This window comes from Podarcis vaucheri (genome assembly GCF_965113315.1).
Source record: "Podarcis vaucheri genome assembly, chromosome: 3".
Taxonomy (NCBI): domain Eukaryota; kingdom Metazoa; phylum Chordata; class Lepidosauria; order Squamata; family Lacertidae; genus Podarcis; species Podarcis vaucheri.
Window position 1 is genome coordinate 82,056,367 of NC_138761.1, and position 27,591 is coordinate 82,083,957.

The 27,591-nt window shown below is 42.8% G+C and overlaps 1 protein-coding gene and 1 long non-coding RNA gene across 3 annotated transcripts in view; one reads left to right on the plus strand and one right to left on the minus strand.

The window, feature by feature from the left end:
- Positions 1 to 97: 97 nt before the first annotated feature.
- On the plus strand, positions 98 to 26,371 carry GABRR2 (gamma-aminobutyric acid type A receptor subunit rho2). Of its 2 annotated transcripts, XM_082216896.1 has the most exons (10): positions 98 to 2,276; positions 8,367 to 8,473; positions 15,638 to 15,705; positions 16,111 to 16,334; positions 16,945 to 17,027; positions 18,630 to 18,770; positions 19,859 to 20,011; positions 20,863 to 21,059; positions 21,166 to 21,303; positions 22,902 to 26,371. In XM_082216896.1, the coding sequence occupies exons 1-10, from the start codon at positions 2,086 to 2,088 to the stop codon at positions 23,208 to 23,210; spliced, it is 1,611 nt and encodes a 536-aa protein (XP_082073022.1). In that variant the 5' UTR covers positions 98 to 2,085; the 3' UTR covers positions 23,211 to 26,371. The 2 variants fall into 2 exon arrangements, with proteins under 2 accessions (XP_082073022.1, XP_082073023.1); XM_082216897.1 differs by lacking the exon at positions 21,166 to 21,303.
- The window catches only part of LOC309529144, a 58,088-nt gene continuing 36,523 nt past the window's right edge, over positions 6,027 to 27,591 (minus strand). The window contains exons 2-3 of the long non-coding RNA XR_014218089.1: positions 15,993 to 16,322; positions 6,027 to 6,440 (exon numbers count right to left, since the gene is read on the minus strand). This is a non-coding gene — a long non-coding RNA (uncharacterized lncRNA). The remainder of the gene's footprint in view (positions 6,441 to 15,992; positions 16,323 to 27,591) is intronic.

Consider the following 27,591-nt stretch of genomic DNA (forward strand, 5'->3'; position numbering starts at 1 on the left):
ATTAAAGCATTTTCAAAACCCATAAGCAAAAACAAGATATTTTAATCTAACATCATCTATGAAATCTACCTAGTGCCAAAAAAGACCCCTGAAATAGAGTGAAGACTCAGTATGAGTGGAAGCTCCTTTGTCCAATGGGCTTTCCCAACCACTCCAACTCACCAAAAGCCACTCCTTTTGTAAGAAATCCATTTCAGCTGATTTGAGACATCTTCACACACACACCCATACCATGCTGCTCTGGAAGATCTTTGACCTCCAGCAGTGACTGTTCAGGATGCAAAGGTGTTGCAGAAGGTAGGCAAGGGCAAGAAAATCCCCTTTCCAGGGTATTTCTCTGTATCTTGCCTAGTGTAATTTGCATTTAAAAGTATCATTCTGGGCAGACTCCTGCCTGAGAAAATAAATCTTTAAATGTTTTTCCCCTTGACACAATATGCAACAATTTGTTGCGGGTCCTCACTTGTCGAAACTAATAGTAAACTCAGTTCTCCGAGCGCTGCTCCTTGTGTAGTCAGAGGAACAAAGCAGCAGCCCCTGAGTTTACAGAAGTACAATATACTTTAGTAGGGAAAGCCATAGGAGTGGAATTCTTCCAAAAACAGACCAATGAGGATTAAAGATGTTCGTAAAAATGGACATAGGATGCTGGCTGACTGCTGTAGGAAAGGGGGAATGGAAAACGAGGGGAGGGGGAATAGAATGGACTGGCTTAAAACATGAACACAAGCACACTGTACTGCAATATTTGGTTGTGAGTTCCACTTGTAGTGCTATATGCATGCTATAGAATATGCGGCTTTAAAAAATTGCCCTTAGAACAATCAAGATCAAGTCTGGTCCCTGTAATATAACACATAATCTTGGCCTGAGATATGGAGATGCCACATCAAAGTAGAAGCTACACAACTATTAATATTCAGATCTCACGAAGCCAAATTATTTTCTTCCTTGAATTTGCTTATCACATAGAAATGCAAGTGGCGCTGCCTGGCTATGCAGTAATTCAAAACACCTCTGACTAAATAACATTTTATTTTGAAAACAAGGGATTGTTAAAGTTGACATTTAACTTCTCATTTTAATCTTTGAGGTCCTGAGAGCTGTTGTAGTAGCTAGGAGTTTGACCCCAGAAATCCCCATTTCAGAAGCTATCTCACTTAGGCCACCACACTCTCCCAGCCTCAGTCACCCATCTGCAGTATGTTAATAAAAATTGGTCTACCTTATGGAGTTGCCCCAAGGATGACAGAGATAGTGAGCGTATAGAAAGTGTTTGAAAATTAAAGCTCAAAATGTACTGCATAAGCATTATTACCTGCATTCATTATGACCTTTCAGGATCAGAAACCAACTGTGAGTGCTCTAAAGACAAACAATTTAAGCCATTTCACTTATTTTGTTAACAAGCTAGCATTTTCCTCCTGTTAAAGAAAATGGCACTTGATTTGTTACTTATCAGTTTAAGGTACCTGTATACTGCTTTTCAAGCAAACCCACACAGCAGTTTACAAAAGATTATTTACGGGCATTGATTAAAAATATGATAAAACTGAAGGACTATGATTTTAAAAAGCAGAGTGAACAGACTCTGTTTGCATGCTGACAGCTCTTTTAGATGGCTAACTTAACTACAAGATCACAAACTCTACAGTAGAGTAACACTAGGCTATGTTTGCATTATGAACATGTAAGCACCTGCCTCTCGTTGAAGAATGCTCTCTGTAAGTCACACAGTCTATCCAGCCTCCCTAATAAAAAAACAGAGAGAGATGGTTTTGCACAGTCTGGCAGAGGATTGTGCAATTCTGAGATTAGTGGCTAGAACAAAACTGGCAGATGGAGTTGCATTCTTTTTATCCAATGGCTTTCTGCAAAAGCACTCGTTTAGGACCCAGTGGAAATGTTCCCAGATAGGACTAACTTCTTCATGAGTAATGGCCAATCCCTGAGCAGCAAGGAAAGGAAGAGCTCTGAGTAGGAAGCCCTGGAAAGCAGGTTTAAAATATTAAAGCAGAAAAGCAGTTTTCTTTCTAACAATGATCACACTGATAAATGTGAGATTCTGGAGATGCAGCTGATTCAATGTTTAAACCAGCGTGTACTTACACGGCAGGCGGTTACGGGACTGAAGGAGAGTGGAGCAGTGATTCCCACGGAATGCCTTACAATTTTGCAAAACTAATTTTGCTGATCTTTTGTTTGTTCTTCCTTGTGGAGAGCAGAAAGCACAGGAAAAGGAGATGGACAGGACAAGTAGAGCTGCCGCAAATAAGGTAAGGAGTAGTTAAATTTACTGATAACTTCCTCAGTTTTCACTATATATTTTCACCAGGAAAATGCTCAGTACGTATAGTTCTGCTGTATATTGCATGGTGTGCCTGAAAGTACATGCACTATAACTGCTGGTGTGTGAGAGAGGTAAAACTCTAGTTCCCCGAATAATACTAAATTGCATTACTGCTTTGAGAGCTATTATAATGATTCTTTTCCCAAGAATTTTAAAAGATAATGTGATTATGGAACAGATTCTCAGATATGAACATTAAATGTTGAAATTGCATCAAAACATGCTTCAAAACAACCCGTAGGACTGCTTTTTATCTTGACCAAAGCCTATTGTAGATCCGAAGGTATAAAATATAAGACATAAAATATACTTCTCTAAATATCTTGCCTGTATCAGTTTCAGGATGTGCTCCCTGAAATCATGCATGTCTACTCAGAGAGAAGAACTCTTAGTTCAGTGGTTCTTATTATTAAATAGATGTGCAGAGGATTACAGCTTTTCTGTTTTATTTGTTTGGTGTTGGGCTTGTTGTTTTGTTGGTTAAACATCTATTTTTCTTTATGTATAAATGCCTAATACTCATATTTATAAATTCTACCTTTTGTTGTTGCAAATTATTTGGTGAGCCTCACTTTTTTTTTAGTACTGTAAGCATGTACCAAACAGCTAAAAGGTCTTAGTAAAGTTTTATCAGATTTAATATCATAGAGGCATGGTGAATGGTTTATATGAGAAAAAGATAATCTTCCCCAAACTGCTAAGCAACCCCAAGTATATATTATCCATTTTTATACTGAGTTATGTCATCCAGTGAACTGCATCTTACAGGACCATTTGCCTGGTTAAGACCTTATAAACAAAGTTGGGTTAATCCGTCTTATTAAATGGAAACACTGTGACCTTCATCTTTTTATTAGTTGTGTTTTCTTCAGCCTGACACTGTGAACTTAGAGCATGTTGCTCTCTAGCTTCGCACATGAAGTGATTACTAACTTCGTCCCAGTGGGTAAGAGATTCACAATGGATGAGCTGATTTATTTTATTGGACTGCCATTGTTGGTGGAAGATTACATTCTCTCCAGCAAAACTAGTTCACCTCATATTACTGGCCTCATTCTCTTGCCCTCCTGTGACATTTACAGTCCAAATCTTTACTGTGCAAGTAATTGGGAATGTTGTTGATTACAAAGACTGATCAATTCTTTGCTGTTTAGGAAAGAATTTAAGACAGCATTCATACCCTGTTTTTCAAAGGGGGAAAAAGCCTTCACAAAACAGCTTGTTAATAATTCAGATTTGAAATGTTACAACATGGTGCAATCCTCCAAGCAGGGTCCATTGTTTTTAGATGGCCTTACACAGAGGTCCCATCAACCTCTGCTTAAATCAATGGTGCACTGCTTGCTTGAATTTCACCCTTTATATTAAAATCTGCAGGACCATACTTATCCATATAGATAAACAGGTCCCCAGGAAGGGCCTACAGATGCATAAATGGGCACTGGATTCTTGTTCATAGTTTTGCGCAATTTAAGGTTCCTAAGAGCTGACTCCTCAGTACATTTTTCTTTTTATGGAGGAATACCTTTTGGTGTGAAACAAGCTCTCTTGCTTAGATTCCTGCCTCCTGCTCCTGGATCTGACCTGTAATAATCCATGTGTCTATTCCACTACAGTCATAACATTTCTCACATGTAATCCTCCATGGTGAAAAGTATGCACGGGAACTGTCCCATCACTATATCAAGAAATTGCTGTACATCCTCCTATTGGTACATTTCAAAAATGGGCACTTTGCAGAATTTTTAAAATGAGAATAAACAGCTTTAATATACTATTTATATGTGGGATTGTGCGTATTGTTTAATATCATTCTTTAAACTATCAGAAACAGAATAACATGGCCAGTGGTCAGGGATGAGAATTGTAGTCCCACCAGCACCTGGAGCACCACAGCTTCTCCAGCCCTGCTGCAAACAATGTATAATAATAATAATAATAATAATAATAATAATAATAATATTTTGGGTGTCTTTGTTGGGTATCTTTCAACAAAGCATAATAAAAAAAATCAAATGTTAAAAACTTCCATATACAGGACTGCATTCAGGTGTCTTCTAAAAGTTGTATAGTCATTTATCTCCTTGACATCTGATGGGAGGGCATTCCACAAGGTGGGCGCCACTACCAAGAAGGCTCTCTGCCTGGTTCCCTCTCACTTGGACTTGGACTTGATATCCCACCTTTCACTCCCCTTAAGAAGAAGAAGAAGAGTTTGGATTTGATATCCTGCCTTTCACTCCCTTTAAGGAGTCTCAAAGCGGCTAACAATCTCCTTTCCCTTCCCTCCCCCACAACAAACACTCTGTGAGGTGAGTGGGGCTGAGAGACTTCAAGAAGTGTGACTAGCCCAAGGTCACCCATGTGGAGGAGCGGAGACGCGAACCCAGTTTCCCAGATTACGAGACTACCGCTCTTAACCACTACACCACACTGTCTCTCAAGGAGTATCAAAGCGACTAACAATCTCCTTTCCCTTCCTCCCCCACAACAAACACTGTGAGGTGAGTGAGGCTGAGAGACTTAAGAGAAGTATAACTAGCCCAAAGTCACCCAGCAGCTGCATGTGGAGGAGCGGGGAAGCGAACCCGGTTCACCAGATTACGAGTCCATCACTCTTAAGCACTACACTATACTTCACTTCTTGCAGTGAGGGAGCCACCAGAAGGCCCTTGGAGCTGGACCTCAGTGTCCGGGCTGAACGATGGGGGTGGAGGGGCTCCTTTGGGTGTATAGCACTGAGGCCGTTTATGGCTTTAAAGATCAGCACCAACACTTTGAATTGTGCTCAAAAATGTACTGGGAGCCAGCAAAGATAGGTGGTTAACTCTCACTTCAAACACTGGCAACTGGACAACATCAGCATCCTCCACCACAATTTAGGACAGCAGAGACTGGCTTAGGAGGTGCAGGGCAGGTCGTGTGGAACATATAGCTCTGTCCAACACCTCAACGTCACTGACTGTCTCAGCAACTGCTACCTGAGGTGGCTGCCACACACACCCTAGCAGTAGGGCCAGCTCTTTTCTGGATTTTTGACCTACTCTCTGGGCAGAAGCATCCAAGAGAGACCAAGGTTTCCTCAAAGACCCCTTCTTCCTCATGAAGGGAAATCCTGCCATAGAAGGAAGGAGCCAATTTGGAGAGCTGGCTGTGGCTGTGTAAGTGGCATTGGGAATGCCCCAGATGGCAGACTCTGATTAATTGGAACTCTATTTTTAATCTGCTATCAAGCTGTTAATCGATTAATGCTTTCTGCTTCAACATATAATGGCATTATTTCATATGGCAGTGGGCTTCATAAAATCTTCCTTTCCCTATCATTTTGACATTTCTCAGATTAAAAGTGTTGTACTGTACTTGTTTTATACTGTTTGTAGCTCTTTGTCGTTGTGGGGCACAGAAGTAGAATAAACCATTTTTTTGTGAGACCTGTCAGCACACAGATTTTAGCAATTATTAGCTTAAAAAAATATGTTGTTGTTTTTTAACCCCTGACCACTTTTGCTTTAACATTTAGAAGGCACAGTTTCATTTAACATTTAGAAAGCACTAGGAAAACATTTTTTCAGTGTACCAAACAAATACAACTCCTAATCATTATAATTGTTCACAATTTCAAACATAAGCTTGTTTACTAGTGAAGACCTACTAAATAAGTACAGTTAAGGTGCACGCTGTGGAAGAAGAAACATAATGTTGGAGCATTCAGATTAATGCTATCTGCGCCCTTTTACTGCCTCAAACAACAAGCATATGGGAGGAATTGGATGGTCATATTGAGTGGGTGGGTTGTAGCCAAGTGATTGGAGGTGGGGGATTTTAAATGAAGACATTGCTTCTTCCTCCAAGACCTCCAGCATCTCCCTGTATTCAGTTAAAATTGTTGTCACTTTGCATGTTATATAGATGGCAGGAATCACTCCTTTCCTGCTATAGTGATTCTCTTCAACTGATCCACAAAGCCCTCTCCAGCTTTCTGTGATCATAACCTCAATCTCCAGTCTTGTTCATTCTTTGCACTGGCTCCCTAGTCTTTAACATCAAGTTCAAAAATGTCTCCTCTTCTTCAGGCCTTCCCACCCCATGCCTATATGCAGAACACACATTATATCCAGCATTTTGACCACATCAGCAAGGCCAAGAGGGGGGTGGGTCTTGTTATCTGGGCATCCCAGGACCTCCATACAAACTGTCCAAGCTTGCACACCCTGGGGAGGCCACTTTAGTGCTGAAAACACAGCACTTTTACTTCACCTCCGGAGGCACACTCCATTGCCTCTTGCATCTCAAGACAGACGGGTGCCAATAACAACCTCAGATGCTCTACTCATATATAAAGACAACACTATAGTAGTTGTGAGTGTGCTAAGCTCTGTACCACAGTCTCAATCACTCCACAAGTTGGAGGGCAAGCATGGAATGTCCTCCATGCACAACTGAGAATTCTGGAAGATTAGGGCTCTAAATTGTTCCAGGAGCTTCCATGAATGCCTGAGGCTCCCTGCTTCAGAAGTTTGTGATCTGGTTAATGGGAGCCAACAAAGGGAGCTTAGTGTGCTAATCCATGATTTCCCCACTGGCATGTTGCTTTGCACATTAGGATAGAACCCCTGAGAGTGTTTGTGACAAGGACATACAGCCCAAAATGGCATCTCCCATGACAACCAATCCCCACTCCCCACTGTAATGTTTGGCGGTGGTACACTACTAATGAAGACTGGGGCCACCATTTTGTGAGTCTCCACACTCCTGCTTCCTGTTCTTAGATGGGCATGGGGTATGATGTGGCCATGAGACCTTCACCTATTGAGCTGGAGCATGTGTTACTTAATCCACAAATATGGCTGCCCCACAAAAACTTACAGTGTACTAGCCGCATTCCATATTATGAATACTTCAAAATGTTAGAAATAAATCACTACTAAGAGGCTGTTTAGGGCTGCACAAGTTTGGACCAAACTCAAAGAACTCCCATCAGTCTCAGCTAGCACTTTATCTGTTTCTGACTGTAGCAGTAGTATGTACAACTTTGCAGATCTCACTGCTAGAGCAAAGGGCTCTTGGGTCTTAATTTATTCTAATCCCCCCTCTTAAATCAGCAGTGATTAGAAAACTAGACATTTTCCTCTTACCTAACTGACCCCTGTATACCTTTAGCTGGACTATAATTAAATTTCCACATATGTATGTTATATTCAGGGACGCGGGTGGCGCTGTGGGTAAAAGCCTCAGCGCCTAGGGCTTGCCGATCGAAAGGTCGGCGGTTCGAATCCCCGCGGCGGGGTGCGCTCCCGCTGCTCGGTCCCAGCGCCTGCCAACCTAGCAGTTCGAAAGCACCGGGTGCAAGTAGATAAATAGGTACCGCTTACCAGCGGGAAGGTAAACGGCGTTCCGGGTGCTGCTCTGGCTCGCCAGATGCAGCTTTGTCACGCTGGCCATGTGACCCGGAAGTGTCTCCGGACAGCGCTGGCCCCCGGCCTATAGATGTGAGATGGGCGCACAAACCCCAGAGTCTGTCAAGACTGGCCCGTTCGGGCAGGGGTACCTTTACCTTTACCTTTATGTTATATTCACTTTTATATCAAGAGGTTGCTCTGCTATCTTTTTGCTACTATGCTAGTGGTAACTATAAGGTCACTTCCATTCAACCTGTTTACTGAGGATTCAACCTGAATAGTTTGCACAAGCGTGGCAGGGAGGCTATGTGGCACTGAGTCAAGCAATGATCCACACTTTCCAGAGCACTTCCCATATACTTTCCTTGCCACAAAAAGTCTGTTGTTGTTTTTTAAGTGGACATTTTGTGCAAGAACACCAAATTCACTTGTATCATTTGAACTAAATTTGCTGGCATGTGCTTGAATCCCACCCGCAAAATAGTGACAGTCTGAAAGTACTTCAACTTCCATTGTAATATCCAAGTTATATAGAATTTCAGTATTATTATTATTATTATTATTATTATTATTATTTGGATGACTAGGAATGACGGTTCTTTTGCTTTCCATTTTAGTCACATATATAAGAAGAACCACGACATGACCAAAACTCGGACAGGAAAAAGTGAACAGCTCCTGAGGGTAGATGACCATGATTTCACCATGAGACCAGCCTTTGGAGGTAACTGGAGGGGTGTTGCAAATTCGTCCCCACAAAAAATGGTGGGAACGGCATCGTGGGGACTCACTGAGTTCAAGTCTCCAGTACTGACAATTGATCCTCTTTGCACAAGTAGTTATTATTACTATTAGTAGTAATAGTAGTAGTAGTAGTAGTAGTAGTAGTAGTAGTAGTATATCCTGCCCATCTGGGCTGCTTCCAGTACATACAAAAACATAATAAAACGTCAGATCTATAAATGTGGTGAAGAAGACATGCTCCTACCCCATAGATTTTGCTGAAAATATTCACTGACCTTTTCTAAGCTGCACAATTTATACCTGTAACCCAGAAAGCATGTTAGTGGCAGATGCAGTACGTAAGCACCAAGCTGAATTTAACTGTAGGCATGCACACAAAGAAATCTGGGTACAACTTTGACTGGAGCTATGGAATTCCCATCTAATTTGTGTCAGCAGCTCAGTGTGTTTACCTAAGTGATTGGGTCACAGCTCTTAGGATGTACCTCTTGGGTCTCATCCCTACTGTTGTTTAATGTGTAGTTTCCTGTACCTCAATTAATTCTCCATTGTCCATATGATGCACTCCTCTTAATCACTGCCTTGCCATACTTTCCCCTCCCTCAATTTGTTATACCAGGAATACTCTAAAAAGGAGACGGTATGAGAAAATTCGGACTAAGGGGGAGGAAAGTGGTGGGAAGGCATTGATTTTGTGGAGAATATCACATGGACAATGGAAAATGAATGGATGCTGTTTTATTGCTATGGCCGATGGCTGATGCAAATAAAGATTCATTCATGGAGGTACAGGAAGCTTAGACTCCACTTTAAACAGCAGTATAGATGGGCCTTTGTCTCAGTTTGGCATTGTCCACCACATCTCATCATACAGGATATATAGATCCCTAAAACCTTCTCTGTTCACCTCATGTATCTGACTTCTCCTTTCCTTGCATGTGGCAGAGCCTTTCCCTGTCCTAATATGAGAGCACATTTGATTTGACCCTTTCAGAGTTATCTCAGTGCCAATGACCTTGTCAGAGCTAGCAGATGTTCAGGTATTATTTACTACAAATATTAATATCTAAAGATTATGTAAATGTTTCATTTGGGCTCCCTTCCTCAAACTCTCACTGTAAGCATTTCATCTAGGACATCTCTCTTTTTTATAGGGAGTCCATGAATAAGCAGCTTTAGCTGATACTTAAAATAGCTGTATCTTTTCCGTCGAAGAACAGCCTAATACGGTTCCTGTGATATGGTTTATTCCCCACCCAGGGTAGTACCAGCCAGTTCCTACTGGGTGACATTTAATTGGCACATATGAGCTAAAAGCAGGTTCTGCTATCTTTTGGGTGCCTGTCCGCATGTTTGCAAAATGGAGAAAATGTCGTGGGCATGACACACAGACCACAGCCATTAAGCACACTCTGTGGCTTGATGCATTGGCTACAACATAATGTTTATTTCAAGCATCAATTTGGCAGCAGGGAGAGGCAGGGGAGATGATCCTGAGGGCACCAGAGCAGGGCTCTGCAGATAAAAATGGGGCTGTACTCCCTCTGAAGGAGCGAGTTACGTAGTTTGGGGATACTTCTGGAGCCTTTGCTGTCGCTTGAGGCTCAGGTGGCCTCAGTGGTGCAAAGTGCCTTCCATCACCTTTGGCTGGTGGCTCAGCTGTGCCCTTATCTGGACAGAGATAGCCTAACTTGTGTATATTCGGGTAGCTTCTATGTTAGATTAATGCTGCAAGTGCCTTCCTATCTGGTTCCTGCATTTGCAGGCTTGGGGGCACATTGTCAAAAGTAGTACACTACTTCTGCGCTGTTTAGACACTGTAACTGTGCTCCCTTTTGATGCTGTTTGGTCACTGATTCAGTGTAGGAGCGAGCATAACCAAATTTAGCATGTCCTTTCCTTGAAATGGGGACGCAGGTGGCGCTGTGGGTAAAAGCCTCAGCGCCTAGGGCTTGCCGATCGAAAGGTCGGTGGTTCGAATCCCTGCGGCGGGGTGCGCTCTCGCTGCTCGGTCCCAGCGCCTGCCAACCTAGCAGTTCGAAAGCACCCCCGGGTGCAAGTAGATAAATAGGGACCGCTTACAAGCGGGAAGGTAAATGGCGTTTCCGTGTGCGGCTCTGGTTCGCCAGAGCAGCGATGTCACGCTGGCCACGTGACCCGGAAGTGTCTCCGGACAGCGCTGGCCCCCGGCCTCTTGAGTGAGATGGGCGCACAAACCCCAGAGTCTGTCAAGACTGGCCCGTTCGGGCAGGGGTACCTTTACCTTTACCTTTTCCTTGAAATGAAATCTATAAAACCTTCCAAATCAAAGTGGACGGGAAGCACCTTGTACTTGATCATTGGTATAATTAAAACTGTGCTTATTTTTCATGCAAGGTCAAGTCTGGGCTTCAGTCTCCCAGATTATTAATCTCTTGCCTCTTAAAGGAGATCTAAAATCCAATCACAATTTGAAAATAAAAATATAGCAAATGTTGCTCACGGAACGACAGGATTAGCCACCACAGCCTGGAGCCTAGCGGGCAGGTGCAGCAGCATAAGCTTCTCTGCAGAGCCCTGCCAGCAGAACTTAATCCTAACCTACAGAACCTTCCAGTCATCCATGCTGAATCGCTGACGTAATGTTGTTGTGCACGCAAATGTAAAAGCTGGAGTGACGTCAACCCTGCGAGGTTCATTCAGATGTAGGATTGCAGTATATGAAAGGGGGAAGTGGGGAGGGGAGAGAAGCAAGTTCTTCAAAGCACCATGACAGCCCCCACCTCCCTACAAGATCTAGGCTCCCAAGAAGCTCCTCTGCAGTGATGCAGCTAAGGCTAGACATTGCAGCTGAAGCCCAGCCCAGTACCTGCTTCCCTAAATGTCCACCTCAGGGTCACAGATGATGTAGGTAGCAGCCAAACACCCCACATCAACACCTGGACTGCTGTGGGTCATGCCAGGGCACACCACAGCTGACAGAGGTTGCCAGACATCTTTTCTTCATGTATGTATGTGTGGCTGGCCAGCATTGTACATGCTCATTCTATTATTCAAAATATGTAAACAAAATATGTAAATGTTGTTTACAGGGACGGCTCATCCCATTTTGCCGCTTGAGGGAAAATGCAAAGTGGAGAGGCGTATTTAGGGGAGCATGACTGGTTTGGTTGCACTGGCACAGAGCTAGGGTTGCCATGTTGAGCTTTTTTTTTTAGGAAGACCCGAAAGTTATTGACTTGTCTAAGATCCAGGTCAAAGCACCGCCTTCCGGAAATTCCTCCCAGACATTCTGCCTTTGAAATACCACTAATGTCCAGGAAAATCCAGACGTATGGCAGAACCTCGGGGGCACCGAATTTTGGCATCACACAGGGTGCTGCTGGGGAAGTTCTGCCCCTGTAATTGGAAGTTTCATATGCTTTATGAAGTCCACTTGAGAGCTGTTATATACATTTCCATATTTTACTGTGATTAAATCAGATGCTTAGAAACACAAGTATAAGGATAAACATATCCAAGATAAGACAAAATTCCTAACTGAGGCTGCCTCCAAACTGTTAATATTTTGTGAGAGGGATTAAAGTGTGTACTGAGAAATGTAGGATTGCTCAGTTAAAGCACTCTGTTGCTGTAGCACAACAAATTAGATTATATATATATATATATATATATATATATATATATATATATATATATATGAAATTGACTTCTTTTCCTCTAAGAAAGTAACAGAGTAATGCAATGAAAAGTGTGGAACGAATGAGTGATTAATAGAAAATCTTGTAAATGTCCCACAAGCAAATCAGGATGAATGCTCATTGCCGTATCACTTCCCTGCAATCAAATCAAAAGGAATCTACCCTCCCTGTAAGCTTTGTGCAAGCAAATCAGGAAGAATGCTCAATAAATAGGTCACTTGAAGGAGTCCTGAACAGGCTCAAGCAAGCAACAAAATTCCACACATTAAAAAGTAGACGAACTGATGGAAGTAGGGAGCAAAGTTATCAGTGAGGAGGTCTCTCACACAACCCCTATTGAAATAGATGGAAGTTGCAGGTACCATGTGGTTTTTTGTAGGGCTTTTCCCCCAGCCATGACTCAGTTCTGGCATCTCTCAGGTGGGTGCCATTGCCATTATAAGAGAACAAGGGAGAAGTTCATGGTGAATTCCAGCACCTATTTTTCTAGAAAAATAGCACTTTTTTTTCCCTGTTTCAGGGTCTCTCACCCCAGGCTAGCACCAGCCTCTGTGCTAGCACCAGGCTTATTAGCATATTGGCATTGGCCTCACCCCCTTTGGGTATGCAGCCACTCAACAGTTGTCCCCTCTAGGGAATTCAGTCTGGTGGGCAGCGAGGGAAAGATGCTCCCCATCCCTGCTTTATATTTACTGGGAGAGAGAAACCAAGCAAGCTAAGACTGGGGGCCACAGGCAAAATAAGCTTCCCAATCACCAGGCAGCTCCTACCACCCCCACCCCCCAGCTGCTCATTTGATAGGGACTTGTGTAAGAGACATTCCTCATGCATTGCATCCTAGAATCTCTAACAGATACTTTCAGGGTTTTCCATTTCTGTTCCCTTCCCCACTCTTTATTTCCTGTACGTCAGAGTTTTATTTTGTTTCCCCTTCTATAGTGTTAGTTGGTGACGAATTTAACTAATCATCTGGAGCAGCATCCCTCCCCCCCCCCGACCTCCCTCTTCTACCACTGTGTAGTTTAGTTGGAAGCAGAGACAGGATTAAAAACCTAGCAGCTTTCTAATGACCGCAAGGATTAGCGAGATCAGAAATCTCTTGACATCTTCCTGTGACTCATCACCAGATGCTTAATTCAACAGTATGGTCTGCAGCACGGACAACCTTCTAAACCCACCCAGGCAAGGCTTGAGGCTGTTGGATTTATATTGTTTTTGATTCTATAAAAAGTGCTCACCCTGGCTGTAGTTTTTTTTAATGATCCCATCCCTGCTATTTTATAATACTACTCAGCAGGATACTCTTTAAATATATATATATATTTCCACTGTGCTTGAACATAAACGCTATGTGATTTGTGTGTGATGTCAGGATCAGTGGCGTAGCGTGGGGGGTGCCAGGGGTGCCGGCCGCACCGGGCGCAACATCTGGGGGGGCGCTCGCCGCCTCCGGAGTCGCCGAAGAGCCTCGGGCGCAGGCTATAGCAGAACCCCATGTCTCGAGAAGGAGGAAGCCCCGGCCATGGGCGCTGCCCCCAAGTGGTGCAGCAGGAGCTAGGCGGTGAAGGGGAGCCAAGGGGAGCCTGGGGGAGCGGAGGCGCCGCGGGGACACGGCTCGGGAGCTGCCGCTGAGGAGCCAGAGCATCGTCCCCGGGAGGAGAGGAGGAGCGGCGGCGGCAGCTGCTGCTGCTACTGCAAAGCAGGGAGAGAAGGAGGCGGCGGCGATGGGGAGCCGGGCAGGGAAGTTGCTGCTGGGGATGAAGAGGTGGCGGCGGCGGGAGACGGACTTCTCTCCCTCTCTGGTGCTGCTGGCGTGAGGCGCTCGCCAGCCCACCGGCCCCTCCTGAGCGGGATATGGGTGGGCGGACGGGGTGGGTGGGGGAGAGGCGCCGGGCCCGCCTCGTGCCCTGACAGGAGCCGCCGCTGCGCCCGTGGGCGCCCTTGAGAGGCGTTGGGGGGCAGCGGGACTCCTCCGGGCCCCGCCCCTCACTCCGCGCTCGGCTTCAGGGCTGTCTTGCGAGGGGGCGGCGGGAAAAGGCTCTGAGGAGAACCTCGCTGGCTGTCCCGCCGCGTCGCTTTTCCTCACGTCGTTTTTCCATTCCCTTGAGGGGACGGGGAGGTGAAGGGAGCCCACACGTGGCGAGTCGTCGGTGGAGGTAGAGAAACCACGCACATTAGATATTCATAATAATAATAATAATAATAATAATAATAATAATGCTTTGAAATTTAAGACTCCCCCCCCAAGGAAAAGGCACTTTCTTGCCCTGCCCGTGGACCAGGAGGTCGTGGCGGGCGAGGCCTTCAGCAGCGGGGCCTTTATTTGCGCTGCCAGCCTGACCTTCACCCTCTTACATATAGAGAGGAAAGGAGACGCGGAGGTGCAAAGGCTTATGGGGCAGAAGTAAGCCCCGCTGAGTTCATCAGGGGTGCCAACGTGAAAACAGTATGATATTGGGGGGGGGGAGGCAAGTAAACCCCGCCCTGCATAGTTGATCACATTGGCAATGCCCATCAACTGGGGGACTGGCCCCCTCAAATGTTTTATTGGGGGGCCTGAAGCAGAGGCGTAGCGTGGGGGTGCAGGGGGGCCGGGCGCAACATCTTGGGGGGCGCGCTCGCACTCAAGTGCTAAAATCCACGGGTTAGGGGGCGCAAATTACTTGCCTTGCCCCGGGTGCTGACAACCCACGCTACGCCACTGGTCAGGATGTAGACCAGGGGTCAGCAACCTTTTTCAGCAGGGAGCCGGTCCACTGTCCCTCAGACCTTGTGGGGGGCCGGACTATATTTTGAAAAAATATATGAACAAATTCCTATGCCCCACAAATAACCCATAGATGTATTTTAAATAAAAGGACACATTCTACTCATGTAAAAACATGCTGATTCCCGGACCGTCTGTGGGCTGGATTGAGAAGGCGATTGGGCCATATCCGGCCCACAGACCTTAGGTTGCCTACCTCTGATGTAGACTTTACAAAAGTCAAATGTGTATGGCAATTTAAAGCACTGTGCTAACAACTCTTCTTCTAGGAATATTATTAGCAGTTTCTACAATTAACTAACACTTGGAAGCAGTCAGCTATGTAATAATATCCAAAACAAAATCAGGAATAAATAAATAAATGGAGTCCAGCAATTCCATTGTTGTAGTATATCCAATTTTGAGCTAGACTCTATGCAGCTATAGAAAGCTTAATATATTCAGTTACATACTATATTTTGGACATTTTCGTGAGATCATATTAATAGGAATATTTAATGACTCTCATTTTTAAAAGGATGTTTATGAAATGCTGAAGGTAGATATTAATAGTTAAGGTATTAATAAGATATTTATATGGTATAGTACTGTGTGATTTCATATGGCATATTTAATGACAATTTTATGTAAATATTTGTATAAGAATAGTTTTTTTATAATAGGTAGTTTTTAATAGTTCAATTTCACTCTGTCACAGGCCCTGCTATTCCTGTCGGGGTGGACGTGCAGGTTGAAAGTTTGGACAGTATTTCTGAGGTCGATATGGTATGTAATTTTCAATTAAGGTTTGATTACTTGTGCCTAGTCAGGAAAAAAACCACATATTTTGCTTCCAGGTAAAGGTAAGGTGTCCCACGCCTGAGTTTTAATTATTTCTTACAACTAATATCGTTATGAGATTACCACGGATAGAGATATCATTATAGGTTCGACTTTAAACAAAGAAGCAGCTACATGTGTTATGTGTTCATAAACAGGTAAACAAGTGAGGAGGACAAGAAAGGCATTCCATTCCTCTGGGATGCTGCTAAAGACAAACAGTGATTCCGTACCTCAGCAGTGGATACATCATTTGGACTTTCTCCTCATCCATTCTACTCATTTCTTCACATGTGTGGAACATATAACCACAAGACACATTATCTCCCTTTTTTCTTCCTCTCGTTGCAGGACTTTACGATGACCCTGTACCTGAGGCATTACTGGAAGGATGAGCGCCTCTCCTTTCCCAGTCATACTAACAAAAGCATGACTTTCGATGGGAGGCTGGTGAAGAAGATCTGGGTGCCAGATGTCTTCTTCGTTCACTCAAAAAGATCCTTCATTCATGACACAACCACTGACAACATCATGCTGCGGGTGTTCCCAGATGGCCACGTGCTCTATAGTATGAGGTGAAAAGCGCACCAATTAGCTCAATGTGAACAGCACTGTATTGTTTGCCCAGAAATATATTGGAATAGCTCTACAGTGTAATAATAATATTTGATGGTTAATATCTGACAGCCGTTTTAACTAACACACTCAGGAGCCCTTGTTCCTCTGTATAGGTAAAGGTAAAGGGACCCCTGACCATTAGGTCCAGTCATGACCAACTCTGGGGTTGTACGCTCATCTCGTTCTAAAGGCCGAGGGAGCTGGCATTTGTCCACAGACAGCTTCCAGGTCATGTGGCCAGCATGACTAAGCCACTTCTGGCAAACCAGAGCAGCACACGGAAACGCTGTTTAGCAAGTGGCAAAACAGGAATTAATATAATACCTGAAAGAAGGAGGAAAACCTAGTGCATGTGGCCTCCACAGTGATCCTGGTTATCTCAGCTCCACTAATTAATCTGCAATTACACTGTAATTTTATTAATCTACCAATTGAATCAATTACAACTTGCAGCCTGCCCAAGTATGGAGATTGGGGAGGGTACTATCTCCCTATATTTTCCCTGCACCTGTGACTCGGTCCTATTCCCTACCTAGTGAACCTGACTTTTCTTTTTGGAATTTCTAGGATCACGGTTACAGCCATGTGCAACATGGACTTCAGCCGATTTCCGCTAGATTCGCAGACTTGTACGCTGGAGCTCGAAAGCTGTATGTGCCATTCATGTTTCTATCTGCAATGTTTTCCTAGATGTCTACACAATTCTTTATGGATTTGTTTGAAGTGTGCATGTTAAAGTGAACATAGGATCCATGGGATCTGCCAATGACTGTGCACCACAAGCCAATAAATGTAGTCATATAAGAGCTGACCAAGCATAGAATCCAGCATATCAGAGACTGTATATATGTCTAGGTAAATGTCTATGTCACTGTAACCAAGGGGCAACCAATGGAACATCCTGCAGACCATGGAGTCTAGGAGGTGGAAAAGGCATGTTTCAATTATGCAGATGCTAATGCTGAGCATCCCTGACTCTGGAAGAGGCTTAATTGCTCTGTGAACCATAAATTTTACATTTGTGTGTCCACTGGCTGAAAAAAGGTTCACCACTCATGGTAAATACGGCTAGATCCTATTTAGTATTACCATTTGGCCATGCCATGTTCCAACAATTTTGTGTATATGTACACTACAAATGATACTGTTTCTATAACAGCGCAGTTCTCATGGTTGCTGTGCAAAGAATCCTGGGAACTGTCATCTGGTGAGAGTGCTGAGAATTAACAATTTTTATGTATGTATGCATGCATGTCTCACCCATCTGGAACAAAAGTAACACTCAGGGTAGTGTGCAATGTTTAAAATTACAGTTTCATTTTTTTTAAAAAAAGGTAGAAAAGATCCCAAGCACACCACACTTATAGATTTGTTATTCCCAAAATCCTTGAAGGAGAGGGATGGAACCTTAAGGTTACAATCCTATGTATGGCTACTTGGAAGTAGGAATAGGGAGAAATTTGGTTACTTTGCATTTGAAGGAGAACCTATCTCATCATCACTGAAACACAGCCATCCTTTGAGATTCACACTTCTCTAAATTTTGCAAAGCATTTCCCCAGCCAGGAAATCTGTACAAAGATACATATATGAGTGCATATATGAGTGAAAATAACATACCAAAATGCCTTCCAAAAATGCTTATACAAGGAATATATAAATAAATTGCATACAAAACTGTGTATATTGTGAGAATTTAATAGTAAACTCTTAACGATGGGGATAACTTAAAACTGTGATAATGAGAAATAGAGAGAAGCCAAAATCAACAGATTCACCCAGTCCTACTTGGGAATAACCCCAACCGAAAAGAGTGAATTTACTTCTGGGTAAATGTGCATAGGATTATGCAGATTTGAGTGTGAATCCCAGTGAGCTCACAGGAGTTACGGTACTTCTGAATAAATGTATGTAGGATTGCTGCATAAACCTTTTTAAGCATGTTTGTGTAATAATACTTTCTCCTCCTCTGTCCAATGTTTGTTAATCTTAAGAACCCCAGTTTAGTTATGTGAGATTATTATTGTTTATATACCACCCTTCATCTGAAGATCTTAGGGCAGTTCACAAGATAAAAATACAGGAGATTAGTATCAGTACTAGCCAGCACCCAGGTCCATTATATATTAAAAAAACGGCAGATTGTTTTATTGCCCTCTCACATTAAGCCATTGATTCATCTGACTATTTCACTATTTTGCTGTTGACCTATAAATGTAATATTATTTTTGTCCCATCACTACCCTCCACAGATGCTTACACAGATGAAGATCTGATGCTGTACTGGAAAAATGGGAATGAATCTCTAAAAACAGATGAGAAAATCTCCTTGTCTCAGTTCTTGATACAAAAATTTCATACAACCTCCAGACTCGCTTTCTATAGTAGCACTGGTATCAGGTTTTCTTGCTAATCCTCTTCTAAATGCCTGCCACGCTTATAACTCAGCCTCACAAGGTTGCCCGGTGAAATGCCAATAAAATTTCACTAGTCCCTTTTCTGTCTTTTGTTCATCATCATCATGACCATCACCATCATCATCATCCTGCCTTTCTTTGAAGGGCAAGATTCAAAGCTTTGCCCATGCCCATTTTACCTGCACAATAATATTATGCGGTAGGTTAGGCTGAGAGATAGTGACTGGCCAAAGGTCATCCAGTGAGCATCATGGCTGAGTGGAGATTCAACTTGGAACTCTCCAATCCTCGTCCAATATTCTAAACACTATACCACAAACACTGTCTGTTCTCTGTGAGTATTTAAAAATCATTGAGCATAACACTAAGGGTCAAACTCTGAATGTTGATTGATTTGCATTCAGGTGTCTCTTTTTTGTTCTCTAGTCTGACCTTAATAAGCACCTTTGAAATTTTCTCATGGATGCAATCAAAGCATGAGCAAGCCATTTTAAAATCATCTGCACATTCTATATTATGTAGGTTTCAATGTGGAAATGCAAAAAAGGTGTGGAAATACTGGAGATCAGTGGATGGTACTAAGTTTACCAAAAGCTGTGCGATCTTCTAAGATAATAATTTCCACAAGCACAAAGGCACTCTGTGTATATGTTAATGATCCCCAACCTGCTGTTAAGGAACAAAAGTGTCATTTTATATGGTAGTTTAATACGAACAGTATTAAGTACCTCACTGTGTAAATCCTTTGGCAAAGTCACTCTCAGTCTCGCTCCACATTTGTAAAATGAGAATAGAAACTTGTTCTGAAGTCAAAATGAATTCTTTAAATTTAATCACAGAGAGAAAGTGTTATCTATATAATACTATATAATATTAGTATTTCTTCCTTGTCTCTTTTTCTGTTCTTCTATTTTGTACTTTCAGAACCATCGTTTATCCCTGCCCTCTCTTTGCTGCACTTTTATCTCTGTATTACATACTATGTCTCACCTAATTATTGCTCATACTGCCATAAGGAGGCCTACCACACATTTTTTTAATAGCTGCCATTTTCTCCCTAACAGGTTGGTACAATCGTTTGTACATTAACTTCACGTTACGTCGCCACATCTTTTTCTTTTTGCTGCAAACATACTTTCCAGCCACACTCATGGTCATGCTATCTTGGGTGTCATTCTGGATCGATCGCAGGGCTGTGCCTGCTAGAGTATCGTTAGGTGAGTGATTCTTCTCAACTTTTATAAAGGACGGCAGAGCTGGATACAAGGGAAGGAAAACTACAGGGTCACTATGAGCTATATCCAACCAAGTTACACTCAGACTAGACTGATTGGAGTTAATGGACCTAAGTTGTGTGAGAGGCAGAGTCTAATTACTGCAGGGCCAGGGAAACTGTCGTCCCCCATATGTTGTTGGACTTTAATTCTCAGCAGCCTCAACTAGAATGACCTGTGGTCAGTAAGGATTGTTTGTTTATTGCATTTACAGTATATTTCACCTTTTCCTCCAAGTAACTCTTCAAGATGGTGTACACGGCTCTTCCCCCTCCTCATTTAATCCCCACTAAGGTTAGGCAATGACTGGCCCAAGGTCACTCAGGAGATTCAAACCCTGGCTTCCCAGGTTATAGTTCAACACACTAACCACTATACCACACTGGCTTTTGATGGGATGGGAGTTGCAGTCCAGTAACTTTTGGAGGTCAAAAGGTTTCTCATTCTTGAATCACTGTATTCTCCAAACTAAAATGGGGAGAGACTAAGACCCAATGATTAACACTGAAACTAAGCTCAGCTTCATAATAGATGCTTGTTGACAGTAATTTAATTCTAAAATAGTCTATGCGGTCCAGTGTTCCTTCAAGTCAAACCCACTGATCTGCAAGTTCTTCCATTGAACACGGTGTGCCTGGTGTCTGACTGTGATTGCTTAGTGGTGAGATTCTGTTCTTTATTATCACTTCACGTGTACCACATTGAGCCATAGTTTTTTTGAAAACAGGTTCTGTGGCTATGAGACCTGGCTGAAATTAAACCCAATCCTTAACATTTGTGTGGGGCCTTTTCAGGGATCACAACGGTGCTGACCATGTCTACCATCATCACGGGCGTCAATGCCTCCATGCCTCGAGTTTCCTACATCAAGGCTGTGGACATTTACCTCTGGGTCAGTTTTGTGTTCGTCTTCCTTTCGGTGATAGAGTACGCAGCCGTGAACTACCTGACCACTGTGCAAGAGCGAAAGCAGAGGAAGCTGCGAGAAAAGGTGAGAAGCACTTCCTGCACACCTGACTAATATATTAGGGGCTAGTGAATATGAATGAGGAAAACTGACCCTTGTGTGTCTGTGTGTGTGAACAATTTTTGTCTAGAGCATGCAAGCTGACTCCGAATCCCTGACACCACAAAAGCAGGAGTTGGTGATAGTAGGAACAACAGAGGGAAGGAAACTAAGATCAGAACTGGGGAAGTCTGCAACCTGGGACTTTGGCAAAGACAATATAGGGAGGGTAAGAAGGGGGAAATTCAGTATGGCATTTCCCTGTGTTTGCTGCGTTGTCTTTAGGTACTCCTGATAAATCATGACGAAGCCCTGACCAGTCAGGTGCGCATTTCAAAACTGGATTCAGCCAGTATAACAGTAGGAGCTAGATGCTTGCAATACAAAATATAGACGGGCCTCTTGCGTTACACAGAAGTTGTGGCTTCTGTGAACTCTGTAGATTTGCTTTTATGCTTTCATTGTGTCTTCTGAAGTGCACCCTGCCCTGAGACTCCTGCTACTGAAGGGAGCTTATAAATGACCTTAATTAATTATAATTTTATAATTAATTATGAATTAAGGGGCCGGAACAGATGCATGAATGACATATGCATCCCATTTGCACTTTCCATGTCATGTGCAAAGGGGTAGCTCGTGCATCTTTTCCACAATTAAACAAGCAAACCAGAGATCCACACATACAGCCAACGTGAATCTGATCAGGTGGATCTGCAGCTGAACCACACGATGCTCACTTGGGGCCCCAGTCAGCTGGCTTGAAATATCATTTAATGCCAATGGGGATACACATCCTCATCTGAAGCTGATTAGTTGTAGTGTTTGCCACTTGTGTGAATAGAGTTGGGTCCAGGCTCCTGTGCTTTTATGGTGCAACAGAGCTCACCCCATTGCACAGATTCAAACCACCAACCTTCCAATTGGCAAGTCCAAGAGGCTCAGTGGTTTAGACCACAGCACCACCTGCGTCCTCCTTGACGATGAGATGCTTCTGTCAACCTAGCAGTTTGAAAGCACACCAGTGCAAGTATATAAATAGGTACTGCTGCGGTGGAAAGGTAAACAAGGCTTCGTGCACTCTGCCTTCCATCAGAGTGTCCCGTTGCACCAGAAGTGGGTTAGTCATGTTGGCCACATGACCCAGAAAGCTATCTGTGGACAAACACTGGCTCCCTTGGCCTCAAGTGAGATGAGCGCCGCACCCCATATTCGCCTTTGACTGGACTTAACCATCCAGGGGTCCTTTACCGTTACCTTTTACCTTGCTTTTATGGCGACTCATATATTGTTGTTAATTGTAGGAAAAGGAAAAGTATAATTTGTGTGATCACCATTCTGAGTTCTACAGTCATTTATATAAGTCAGTGTTACTGTATAAAAAGAAAGGTTGTCTTTATCCTCAGCTATTTTTCAATCAATTTTGAGCTGCAGACTTCCAGAAAATAAGAAAAATATGGTAGTTAAAGGATCTCCAGTATTCCTATACAATTGGTATTGCACCTTTACTGCAAGGAAATGTAAGTCCAAATGGATGCAAAATTTCAGAATTAAAACTTATTGTTATCTTATGTCACACAAATAATATTTTCCACCCTGAATTCACCTTTGCTTAACCCATACAGGGTTTCATGAGCAGATGGATAGTACACCTGTATGGGTTTAGTGTGTCTTGATAATAACTTTGGGAAACTGCAGAAAAAGAGAATACGATTTTCAGTTGCAACATTAATGCATTTTCTGTATAAAATCAAGGTGTAATTTTTGTCCCCTGTTCTGTTTTTGCAATGCCTGAGTTTTCATCTGCCTTTTATTGTTCTCTTTTCTCAGTTTCCATGCACGTGTGGAATACCTTCTACAAAAACTATGATGCTGGATGGTATTTACAGTGAATCGGATACCAATAGCCTAGAAGGGTACCCAAGAGGCCAGATGGTGTCTGAGGAGGATAAGCAAGACAAGATGGTGGTCCATTTGGCCCTGAATAATGAGTCTAACTCATCAAGGAAGAAAGGGCTGAAGGGACATGTTAGCCTCCGTATCATGCAAAACACACACGCCATTGACAAATACTCCAGAGTAATATTTCCAGGCACCTATATATTTTTTAATTTAATATACTGGTCTGTCTTTTGCTGAATATGCTGAGGCAGTGATTTCCCCAGGAGATACTTTAAAGACTATTGTGATTTTTGAGGCTTTTTGGCCTCTGAGAGAGAAAGCAATCCCGTCCTGTTGCACCTTTGGAGTGTGTGTTGGAAAGGAAGCACTGTAACACACAATGCTATTTGGAGACCGTTCACCTGTGCCAGTTAATTTAGGCTTCCCATTCCTTTGTTAATTTTTGATAGTCTTGACTTTCATACTTGAAAACATCCACCTGTTGGCTTTGGATCTCAGTCACTGCATGTGTCTTTTACAGGTGGATGCTGGCAATAGGATGGCCGGATCTACACTTTTAAAAGGGATCTGGAGTAGATTTGGGGTTTGCTATGAAATGTTGAAATCAAGGGAAATTGCTACACCCTTAAGGTGAATGTGGTGGTTTTTATTATAAGGGGTAGCAAGCTGACACCTGTAGGGTTTGTTTTGCAACTACTATGGACAAACCACCCAAGATAATCTGCCTGATAAGAAAAAGGGGCTTCATATGGTGACTGAAACTGTCTTGAAAACAGCAGATTTTCTTAGGATGCTGTTTAAGAAGGCTGCTTTTACAAGTGAGGTTGCACATGATAGCTGGGTATCCCAGTGTATTTCCACAAGCACTTTTTACCTTTCTTCCCTCCTCACAAACTCCTGTATGTTGCAGGAGGAAAGTTACACCCCGCCCCCACATCTTTATAATGTTCCCCATACATGGGAACAAATTCAGTCAGGGGTTATACATTTTCTAGGCATTCAGTGGACTAAATGCTATTGTCTTTTTGGGGAGTAGGGCTGCCTAGATGAACATAAAGGGTTATTTCTTGCAACATAAGGATCAGGTTTAGGCATGGCCCACAAAGCTCTACATTTTGGTACTCTGGTTTTTCTTATTTATTTGAATTAGAGATAAATAACACTGGAAATATGAACCTGAAGCTCATTCTGAATGCAAAAACAGCAAAGAGTGGTGCCTTAAAGGTGAACAGGGTTGTTGCGACATGACATTTTGGGGGCTCATTTTTGTCAGATGTAGGAAATGCTATCTTCAGTTATGTAATACGCACACATAGGAACACATACAGAGAAAAAATTTTTTATAGACAATAATTCTGGGCTTTTCTTAAAGGAGGAAATATATAATGAAGACTCCCATGTAAATATTAAGAGGGGGATATCAAAAGCTGGGAACCATGCAGGAAATGGAGCAGAGAAGTATCAGATCCATAGGCTAATTTATCTTCGTTACTTTGCAATATGTAGGTACCCCACTCCAGAGATCCTTGTTTAAAGTAGTAAGAAAGGACAAAGGGGAACCCTGGAATTAATCTCCACATTCCTCAGCAGATATTAGAAGCTTGTCAGAACTGACAACATTAACCAACCAGTTGTATATGCAACCTTGTGTGCTGGTCCTGATTTCTCCCCATGCTGCAATATTTTGCACATGTGCAGGATTGTACAAAGAAGGGCAATTCACAAACAGAAGCTCATTTCTATATGTAATTCATTCTCTCAGTTAAGTGGGTATAAGGTTGTAGCTGCACCACATTGTGCCTTAGTTTCCCCATCTGTAAAATAGGGGGTGATGAACTAGCCTACCTCAAAGGAGTGTTTTGAAAGCTTGACTGACTAAGAATGATTGCTAAGACATTTCAGATTCCTTTTTAAGGCCCAGTGTAAACATAGGGTGTTATTTTTATAATGAATATACAGGGCCGTAGCTGTCAATCCTATTCGGAATAAGGGAATTTCCCTTAAAAAATGGGAAACGTTGACAGCTATGATACAGGCTCAGTTTACATATCACAGTAAGCCATAATAATTAAAGGTTTGTGGTGAACATAGCAATCTGGGGTGTCTTGCTCCATTCCCTGCTAATGCATAGAGGATGCAAACCTAAATCCCTAGCATAACATTATGTCTGAACCAGGGACCGTGGTTTATTCCTGACCAGCCAAGTACAAAACCTGGCTTACCATCATGATTTGTTTAGAGCAGCAGCGGCCTTCAAAGTGGTTTGGTGCTGCTTACCTGGCTTCCCAACGTGGAGGTCACTGCATGGAGGGTCAAGAAAGCTGACAGGTTGGTGCAGTGCAAGTTCTGCATCAGGACAAATCTGATTCTCACTGACCTCACTGCTGCTTCTCCCATCTCCTTTTCAGTTACCATCAACAATCTCTGTGTTGGTAAGCTATCCTGTTCTGCCCCGCTGACTGCAGTGGTTTTGAGTGAAACAAATAATGATCCCTGTTTTTTATGTAGTACTAAACCAGAGACCATGGTTTGTTTCTCCCCAGCACTATGGGAGAGAAGAGCAGGTGTAATTGATTCATGCACAGTATACCATGGTTCTGGTTTACTGTGAAGTGCAGATGTGGTCAGTGTAACTTAACGAAGCAGCCTGCTGCTAATTAGTACATTAATGCGAAGTATAAAGAACTACCAGGAAAACTGGTTTCCTATACATCAGGCATGTGCAAAGTCCATTTCGGGGGGCCTAATCAGCCCACCAGTTAGTTTAATCTGGCCCCTGTGGTCAACAACTTTGGCCAGCCCTTATGGCCCTTCACTTCATCCAATCTGGCCCTCTTTGAAAAAAGTTTGGACACCACTGCTACACATGAATCATTCGGAATTTTCAGGAATAATGGGGCCAAGCTAGCCATGGTTCACCACAAGCAACACCAGTGGATTTGCACCAGGGATAAATGTTTAACTGTAATAAAATAGTGTGCATACAGGTTAATTTAACTTGCTGTGTAAATAATTATATTGGCTACAGATTGTTATTTATTTTTACAAGCTCTCTTGCTTAACCTATCTAGTGGCAGGAGAGAGTTATTCAGATGCTACATTCTGTTTTGTCTACATGATCTCTCATTTAAATGCTATGTAATGAACTTTGTTCTGAGGAGCTTAGCCTTAGGTAACTTAATATGCACATGTGCATGCATAGAATATAAAACTAAGTGTTTCTAGCAGATGGAGTTATGTGTCCTGGACATGGGTACGGGTCTGGGATTGTCAGTTACTGAAATGACAGTCTTGAGCAGAAGCATAGTATTGTTTGACAGCTCTGAGACTGTATTTGCTGTCTCTGATTCAAAATTTTAGCTCAGTAGTGGATACCAATAAAGAACAAGACCTCTTAATTTCCATGCATTTGTGGTCATTCAGCCAACTTTTCATCAACCCAGGCAGTTTCTAGACAGGAGGTTCCTTGCGATATGACCCAGTCACTGATCTTGCATTGCAAATTACAAGTGAAGTTACAACAGACTTTCCACATTCATGAGAGTATTTCACTTTTCCAATCTGTACATCTCACTCTGTTCTGTTCACAACAGTGGCCATGGCATAGGTGCTCTGGGTGGGGCCATTTGCAGCTCATCACACATTGTTGTGAGTGCCAATTTATTATCTCATTTTTAAAATTTACCTTTCATAATCGCTGGAACACTTTTCCAGATAAACGCATTAGGGTTGCCATATTTCAAAAAGTAAAAACACACCCCAAAACATTTTGGCAATAATGAATATTGATTAATATAACAAAAACTGGGCCATAAATTTAATCACGAATGTGTGCTGTGAGCTGTGATAGGTTCACTTTCCAAATATGCCACTACCCATGTCAAAACACTGTCCTAAAGGAGCACAAAAGGTGTCCATGCCTCTGAAATTTATCATACTTTTCTGTTCTAAAAACCAGAAGACTTTCTGTGTTCAAAGAAAAGATGCAAGAACCACAGAGAACATACAGGACTGGATGATTTTTCTTGTGGATGCCACATATAAACCTAGAAAACGTAGCATCACAATTCAACACCCTCAGCCTCAAAGAGGCATGAGAAACTTGAGTTCAAATCTTGCCTCAGTCAAGGATTCATCTTGACACCTAAGCAGAGTTCACTCTCTTTCTGGTCAGTAAAATAAGGGTAAAATATGAGGATGAGGAAATGTCATTTGTGTCTTCATGCTTTCACCTTGAACTTATCCTGCAAAAAGAAGCACACTATTGCATTGTTGATCATATTGAGTGGTTTCATTTATTATTCTGCAGTGTCTCTGAAACGGAAGTGTCTGGTCCAGGAAAACGGCAGGCACAGCAGTCCTACTGAACAGCTTGTGACATCTCCTGCTAATCTGCTTGCACTTCGCACTCATATGCCCATCTCATGTGACTCAGCTATAAGCTGACAATCACAAGGGCAGAGCTGCGACCCTGCTGAGGCCACATTACTACCCACGAAAGTAAGTCAAAGATGACTTTGCTCCTGCTCTGTGCACAACAGACCCCGCCATGCCATTGAGAGTCATAGCAGCCTTAATCTGCCTGTTTCCTTTGGAAGAGTCTTTCTCTCTTTTTTTG

What these genes read in the sequence shown, in the direction of transcription:
- GABRR2 (XM_082216896.1), top strand. Translation starts at nt 2,086, where the DNA reads ATGTTTAAACCAGCGTGTACTTACACGGCAGGCGGTTACGGGACTGAA. An exon ending in GTAGAGCTGCCGCAAATAAG is followed by an intron (nt 2,277 to 8,366) that starts GTAAGGAGTAGT and finishes TTTCCATTTTAG; the next exon opens with TCACATATATAAGAAGAACC. An exon ending in GCAAAGACAATATAGGGAGG is followed by an intron (nt 21,304 to 22,901) that starts GTAAGAAGGGGG and finishes CTCTTTTCTCAG; the next exon opens with TTTCCATGCACGTGTGGAAT.